We start from the raw sequence: 8,740 nt of genomic DNA on the forward strand, positions 1-8,740 counted from the left end.
TCCAGAGTTCAAGTTACTTATTATAAAAGTTTGAAATTTCTGGTAGCTTTTTTTCTGTTAATAAAAATAAATTTAATCTGTTCGGTTAACGAATCTCCATAAAATGACGTGTAAAATTACAATTTCTTAAAATTTCAATAACTTTTTAACGGCTTAGTGAATCGATTTGTATTTTTTACAGGAGTTTTAGAATTAAATGAGGAACGTTCTTCCAAATTTTTATTTGTCTCGTAGCATTTTGACATACCTCCTAAACATCCTTAAATGCAAGAGATAACCTGATAAAGAGGCGAATACTAATATTCCATCTATTATATTGTGAATGTGCACCAAATATGCATACATTATATTTAAACATAGGATTTCACTGTCGGAATCCATGCATAGATTAAAATTTACTTTATGTTTAATTTCTAGGTGACCGAACTACCATTATTCCACTGGACAGGGCACGATTCCGCCCCACGGTTAAAAGCTATGGTACGATTCCGCCCCGATATTTTGTGGTCATTAAAATCTATGGAACGATTCCACCCCGAAGAGATACATAGGTTAGTACATAAGCTTTATATAATTTCGATGTAAAGTAAACATTCAAACAAACTTTAGAAGATTTTTTGTATTATGTTATTCTAAAAATAATAATTTTTGTTGTATTTTTTATTGTTACATTTCTTAACAATGTGTAGACTATTTAGATAACCATATACGTGGTTTTGAATATCTTTTAATACTTGTAAAAATAGATTTATATTAGGATGTTCTTGATAAAATGATTTGTTGAACCTTGAATGAAACGATTTGCAGTCGTTTGTGATCAATTTATTTGAGGCTGAATTAGTAGCTCACAATTTTGGTGGAAATTTAGAATCATCTAGTATATAATTTTCTAACAAATAATCGGAAAATTCATCAACCTTTTGATTGATGTTTTTGCATTTAAAAAGGAATAAATGTTATCATTCGTTCCAGGAAGTGGTGGTAACACTGAACGTTTTGCGTAGTATATTATGCGCTTTCGGATGTTATAATATCAGTTGTTAAGTTTTTCGAAGCAATTAATTTAAGACCACTACAAATTTTAGCTTTTCCGTAATGTCGTATACGGCTTTTCTTTTTCATCCGTTCGAAATCGCTTGTTGACAAATATTTCTGTCCACTTCATGGTTGTGATTACTATTTTCTCTTAAAACACTAGTTTTTCGTTCGTCACAAATCAAAGATGCACTACACTCTTTTTTTATGCACCGGTATCTTAGACCTAAAGATATCTTTTTAAATAGAATTAATTCTTTTCCTCTTTTAGTTAAAATAATATCCATATTCCACATATGACAACAAACCGTTTATTTGAAAACTTTATTATCAATTGTTGTCTTATACCCCCAGAGAACCCCCTAATAAATTATTTGCTAATTGCAAAGTTCAAACTAATTGATGTACTGTTGACAAATAATATTCAATTCTCTACTCTAATATGGTAAATTTCAAATATAGGATTATCTATTGTCTGAGATTATTTAATTTTTTAATTACCTTAATTAGAAACACATTAAATTCGTACAGCCTCGTGTTCTATTTGTATAATTTTTGAAGATAATATTTCTTTACCTTAGATGCTTCTATGTACAATCGGGGCGGAATCGTACCATCATTAAAAATTTACCTGGTGATTTTGTTGACCGCGGGGTAGAATCGTACCATACCGATTCCACTGTTAGAGTGAAATTAAATCATTAAAATTTCATATTTATTTCAATTAGAAAACGAAGGTTAGTTGATTTCCGTAGTTTTCAAGTTTTTTCCGTTCATATCGTTTATAATGATGATGATGAGAGCCTGAGAGTATCCTTCTGTTTTCTAATTTACATCCGTATTATGAGCATGATCAATTACAGCAATTAGTTACATAAATAAATAGAACCTGACAATAATTAGTTACTGTAAGAACATAAGAAAATAATTTGAATTTCCTATGTGCAAATACACAATCAAAAAGTACATTTACGGTAGATAAAACAGGAAAAAGTAAAATTTTAAAAGGGTTTAAACAATTCACACACTCAAATGAAACTTGGTTGTAATTCAAAGAAAATGCGCATGCCCTTACGTGTTACCCATTTTATTGTCATTTATTTTCACCTAGAGATATACTCATCTTGAATGTTAAAAGTAGTTAAAAAGAGATATTTATTTATCGTAACCTTATACCGTAAGGTTGATTATTAGTTTATGTAACTACAAACGTATTAACTAAAAAAGAAATAACAAAGAATTATGTACCATTAGACCGGTAAATACTCAAGAGGAAAACGAATATCCGCACGGAGAAAATGAAAAATGAAAATCTACCTAAATATTAAACCGATATTTACAATTTATCCATTAGCCGGTTGCTTCGTAAGCGAAAATAATAAAAATTACAATTTGTATCCGAATTTGTAAATATCAAATTCCAGCAGAAATAAATTTACTAGGTACTTTAGTTGATATTATAAATGTAAATGTAATAATTAAGATAATTTTTAAAGAAACATATCAAAATTGAGATAATTACAAGTTATCTAATAAATTCTACTATTTCTACAGCAAATGCAGTCATTTACAATCAAAAATTGTAATTTTTGCGTTATCATAAAAATTTAGTTTTCTCCGTGGCGATATGTCGTAATTTTTCTTTTTAATAACAGTAACAGGATTCACATTTAAGATTATTTTATCTTGAATAATTAAGCAACAATATTTACGAAAAGTTTGTTGTTAAAGAGCAAAACAGAGATTTGAAACAGTTACGTCAAACTAAAGGCTTAATTTTTAGTTGAAGGAAGATCTCAATGCAAACCAGTGTCATTAAGTGTTTTGCCCAAAGCTAATAACTGCAAATCTCTAATAAGTGTAAAGTAATCTTAAATTTGCTTCCGTAATACACATTTCCTTGTTTCAGGGATGCAAAATATATTAAAGTTTAAATTTTTAAAATCTAGAAGGTTTTATAAGCTAAAACCTTGCGTCTGTTAAGTCACAAGGATTTCCTGAGTTCACTAATCGCAAGTTGCGCCTATTGTTTCCTTTTTCTTTGCATTGTAAAGTATTGTTTAGTAAAGCGGATAAATCTGTATTGTTGTCACAACCTTGAGGTAAATCGTTTTGTTATACAGGTGTTTCTTTCAATAACCTGAATCATACTACAGGAACAAATGGAAAATCGGCACTTTCAATGAAAGTTACACATATTTTAACCAATGAATCAGTGACGGATGGGATTCAATTTAGCTACTCTAGAATATAAATATTTCCGTACTCCTTGTTATTGAATTATAATGTAAGATTTTTAAACTTTTAAATCAAACCACTTCACCACAAATTACATTCTTGTAATTAGTCTTTACTTGCTATATCTGACTAAATTGCAATTTGAGAACCGAACATATAGGAATATTTCAATATTATATGTAATTTAACAAAAGGCGGCATCATCTGTTGAAAAATATAACGTAATACTGAAAGATTATTACAAATACCTTTTCTTTCAAATAATAAAGTAGCATAATGCATTTAAATCTTTTGGAGGGAGTTACGTTAACTTTAAACATTAGTTACTTTCTAGAAATGGTGGTAATATTATCAAATAGACGCGGTTGAAAAAATATATTATTCAATTTTATAAAATTATGCATTTTCGAAAAAAGAAATGCCTACAAATAAATGCATAATTTCTGCTATAGAAATTATGTAGGTTGTTCATATAAAATAGTTGTTAATTAATCAATTAAACAATTGTAAATTTATCTAAATTTTTTAAATACACAAATGTATACCTCATCTTTTGTACACTTTTACCTTCAAATTTTTACGAAAAGGATAAATTTCAGACTCATGACAGATTTAATAATATACTTTCATAAATAATGACATAGGAAATCATTAATAGGTATATGAAGAATTTTATAAAGTAAAGTAATTATACAATGAAATTTCTATCCATATTTATCAGCCATGAAATAAAGTCTAATTAACTGTGCTTCTTGATGAAATTAATCCAAAAATTAACATTTACATATAGTTATGTAAATTATTTACGTCACTACTGTATATATTCGGATGCATTATATTTCGAATTTGCATATTAAGGAAAATGAATATTGTTTTGGATGATTATAATCACTAACAATAATAACAAATAAGATCAATAGGTTATTGTAACAGTAATAACTATAAATAATAGGGCAATAGTAAATTCGGCCGGTCATTACGACAAGTACTCTTAAGTCAAAATGTAAATTCGATCCAAAAAAATACTTTTAGATGTTTGTTGAAAAGAACACTTTCCTTCTACATATTACTTTAAACATTAGTTATTGAAATAAAATTAATATTAAACTACAACAAAGCAATGTATTATCAAAGAACGTGGCAGTTTCTTTTAGTAATTCTATCGTGGTTAAAAAGCCTCACTTTAACTTATTTTTATAGTTTTGAAACGTTTTATTTTTTATTAAATTATAAAATCACTTACCTGATGCATCGCTAGTTATCTTTTACCACTTTTCAACGATTTTGCCATCCGCACCAATGGCGTGGTTTTTATCTGTTCCGCCGTCGATAACAACCCTGTCGGTTATATCCGGAACTTCTTTATCCTTCTTTTTATTGTTCTTTCCATCTTTATTAATCCTTTTGAAATCGTCTTCAAAAATCATTTGGTCAGAATCTATTTCTTTACTTGTTGTTTCCGAAATTGATTCAGTGGTAGTTTCGTTTTCTTTTCCTTTTTCAATTTCTGACATGTTTCTATAATAGTTCACTGATTCAGCGGGCACAGAGGTGTTACTAACCGTTTCTGTAATATACTCCAAATGTGGAGGTATGGTTAAATAACTCGTTAAGAAACAGAGGAAAAGCATATTCAAGGTCGTTTAATATTTCGTTGACCACAACCGGTTAAAGCGTGGGAATAACTGACTAAAGATAAACAAGAATTAAAGTATATACTTGTACCTACCCATTATGACCACTGCGAAATGCGAATATAATTTGCAATTTCGGAAGTTGTGGAGAGTTGAGAGATAAGAAACCCTTTTCCGATACCAAACAAAATTTGAACAACAATTATTGATACATTACCGAACTTCTCCTTTTATAAGTATATTTATAAGGATGTTGCTTAATAGAAACAGCACTAATAAGTTAAATAAACAGTAAGTACGTATTTTCCAATAAGGAACAAAATACCGTATGTATAGCACGAAGTACGTCAAGTATTTATTGGAAAATTTTATTGTTAGATTACTTAAAAAAAAGGTGTACATCCTATGTTTGGAATGAATTTCACAATCATTTATTTATTTATATATACTGAATTGATTCACACTACTTCCCTAGGATCCTCTTTATCAGGATAAAAACATGACTCATTAATAAATGATTGATTTTAAAATTGTAAATACATAACTACAGTTAAACCTTGCGAAATTAGTGAAGGTCCTTTTCATGATTTCCCGAGTAAAAATACAAAGAATTATAACAGCACCGAATCGCCTCCAAATATCTGAAATGACCACCGAAATAGTTCCTACAAATTAGACGGAAATTTAAATTCTAAAATTATAGCCAAAACACTACCCTTTCAAACTCTAAAACACGTCCAAACTAGCACCACATTAAAAAAGATCCGAAAGAGCCCTCAAACATCGCCTCATCAAATAACATACTATAATAGCTCCAAACCAGCATCACATACAAAATCATATAAAACAGCACCAAAACGTACCCAATAAAAAATTTAAAATATTTATTAATTAATACCAATTTATCCATCAGATATTTAAAATTTTATTAATTAATGTTAACACATATATACAGTTACAGATGATTATTTTTTTTAAAAAAAAGTTATGTGTTCAGATCTATGATTACATACGTTCATTTTTACTAGCTCTCAAAGATATACTTTTTTAAATCTTTTTATTTAAATGTTAAATTTTAGTATCCCTTTAGTACTGTTTCGGCGCTTTTTTAGTATAAATGCGTCGCTGTTTTGATGGTATTTCAGTAGCTTTCTGGAAAGCAATAGGTGCTGTATCCGTGTTATTTTCGTACTAAATGCGGGACTGTTTCAGTACTCCATTCGTACACAATCGGCGGTTTAGTCCTGCAAACTGACCTTTTCCGGTAATATTTTAGAGAAATTTATGGAGCTGGTTTGGTCGTAATTCGATAGAATAAAATTGAAAAGAATAATTTTTACTCAGATTACTGTTAAAAATTAGGGGAGAATATTAATTAGAAATAAGAATTGACTGTATTACAACCCTTTTTATGTCCCTTTATATGCTCTAATTAAAAATTAAAGTATAATATTGTCACTAATTTATTTACTCGAATTGCTAATGCTAAAAATACATATACATTCCTTTCTTCGGACTATCTTACTAAGAGTTTTATTAATGCATACAACATTTTATCCTGCCCACCTAGCTCATTATATATATTATATTATGAAAATTAAATGAGCTTTCCCAATTCTCTTATTCAATTTGTGGTGACAGCCTTGGTCGTATGATGCCGGTTTCAACAGAAAAATCAAAATTCCGTTTTCTCCACTCAGTTGTCGACAATGTAGTTATAAAATCTCATTAAAAGTATATCTCTTGGCAATGTTTCCATTATATGTAGCCATCCATCAGAAATACCTGCATTTAAAATGCAAATACAAAATAAAAATACTTATCTTTATCTTGCTGTTTTGAGAAAAGCATTTTTTATTTTATTTAAAATACCTTTTAAAAAGTATTTTTTATTTGTAAAATGCAAAATGCCTTTTTGCCGTTTAAGTATCACCGATGAAAGATTATGTAAAATTACTCACATTGGCCACTGAAGATATTAGAACCTTAAAAAGAGGACGAAGTGACATTCCATGAATGCCTTCTAATTATTTAACTGAAGAAAGCCCAAAAATTTCAAATTCCTTGGAAATGGATAAACCAAAATATTGAATCGATATTGTTTTTTGGGTTCAATGTAATGGTCCATGGAATTTTGAAATTTAATTAATTAACTTAATTTAAATCCCTTTTTTAATTGATTGTGTAACTAATACTCTTTTCTGTCCATATCTACAGATCGTCTGACAAATGGTAGAGAACTAAAATTCAGGTTGATGGTACTGAAACAATATCTACAATGTTTGGTGGACTATATTTTTAATTTGCTGTTTTCGTCTTCACCTTGCAACATTATGCAGTTAATTTTCAAATAATGAGTGAGAGCAGCTGAAGATTTATGTGAATTCCACTGAAATAAGAATTTTTCTGCATTGTCATTCCTCTTGGATTTCATTTGCTTTTCACACCTGCAAACTTTGGAACATTACGGTCTACAGTTAATTAAGGTGAGAATACTTTATATAATTAATTTGAATTGCTCCTTATTAATCTGTTACCACCGTATCTGTTTCAGATCGACGTTGGAGAAGACAAAGATGACCCCTTAGTAAAATAGTTCTCTATCATGCATGCTCTATCTAATAGAATTCAATTTCATTTTATTCAAATTAGTTTTTTATTTTGCATGTTTTTGTTTTCGTAGTTTATTTCATTTGAATTAGTTTTTATTTTGCACGCTTATTTTTGTTCATTTTATTTGAAGTAATTGTTGATTGTAGATGCTTTTATCTTTTTTGTATGTAGTAGTAGAAATAACAAGTTTAGTAATTGTAGTATAGTCTAACCTTGCTTACCTCTTCGCTTAGCTTACTGCATATTCTTCCTAATTTGCTTTGCATTTACCCTACGAGTTCTACATGATTCAACGTTTCGTTATCGTGTGTGTTTCTTCTCACCCTTGTGGAATTAGGGAGGGCCTCCCCGAACGACTTCCCTTGGGCTTAGCTATTTAGTTGATCTTAAAAGTGTCTTATACACTTTTCGCGAGTCTACTCTAGCGTTACTTCCTTTCAGACAGGGTACAGTGGGTTATCTGGAATAGGAGCAATAGGCGACTGCCCAGCTTGCCTTGGCGAAATCTGTCCGATCTTCTCTACCAAAGCTATTAGTATTTGCCGTTAGTCCTTGTAATTGCACTATTTGCTTTTAGATTATGAAGTATTTCCTAAGAAGAACGAAGACATCATTTTCTTTTTTGCTTTTTATTGTATTTTCTTTGAAATTTCATGTTTTCCTATTTTTCTTTTACATGTATTTTGTTTATTACTTTATGACATCTTATGTTATGTAATTGTAAGTTATAATGATACTTAAAATGTTTCTAAATGGATCTTCTGGCATAGATGTTAAAATTAAATTAAATATTTGTTAACGCTTTAACAGAGGGTTAGGGGGACTTTTTTCTCCTTAATCTTGTGTTTAAACGGTAATATAACAGTTTGTAAGTAATATAAGATTTTTATTGCATATAAATGTGACTTGTTTTCTTTCTCTTACAGGTGTTTTTCTTTTTACTCTATAAACTTAATTATTTTACTGGTTTTGTAATTGTATTTACTTTTATATGTACCTAGAAACTGTTAGTTTTAAATACGTTATATATTTTATGTTAATTAACTATTAATTGAAATAAATATGTTGTAATTAGTGTAATTAATAAATATATGGGTCTAATTAATAAAATATTTAATTTAATTAGCTTTTTTACTGAATAACCTTTAAAATAGAAGTAATTTATTGAATAATTAAGCAAAAATTTTAAGTAAAAGTTGAATTTTAAAATCTTATACATA

The 8,740-nt window shown here is 28.8% G+C and overlaps 1 protein-coding gene and 1 long non-coding RNA gene across 3 annotated transcripts in view; one reads left to right on the top strand and one right to left on the bottom strand.

The window, feature by feature from the left end:
- The window catches only part of LOC108742021, a 57,043-nt gene extending 49,565 nt beyond the window's left edge, over positions 1–7,478 (top strand). For both annotated transcript variants that reach the window (XR_001938607.2, XR_003231455.1), the window contains 3 exons: positions 418–551; positions 7,125–7,393; positions 7,462–7,478. This is a non-coding gene — a long non-coding RNA (uncharacterized LOC108742021). The remainder of the gene's footprint in view (positions 1–417; positions 552–7,124; positions 7,394–7,461) is intronic.
- LOC108742019 lies at positions 4,452–5,120 on the bottom strand. The gene is made up of 2 exons (XM_018477023.1): positions 5,003–5,120; positions 4,452–4,840 (listed from the first exon to the last, which is right to left on the bottom strand). The coding sequence occupies exons 1-2, from the start codon at positions 5,004–5,006 to the stop codon at positions 4,539–4,541; spliced, it is 306 nt and encodes a 101-aa protein (XP_018332525.1). The 5' UTR covers positions 5,007–5,120; the 3' UTR covers positions 4,452–4,538.
- Positions 7,479–8,740: the final 1,262 nt, after the last annotated feature.

This window comes from Agrilus planipennis, unplaced genomic scaffold (genome assembly GCF_000699045.2).
Source record: "Agrilus planipennis isolate EAB-ADULT unplaced genomic scaffold, Apla_2.0 scaffold303, whole genome shotgun sequence".
In the NCBI taxonomy this organism is placed as follows: domain Eukaryota; kingdom Metazoa; phylum Arthropoda; class Insecta; order Coleoptera; family Buprestidae; genus Agrilus; species Agrilus planipennis.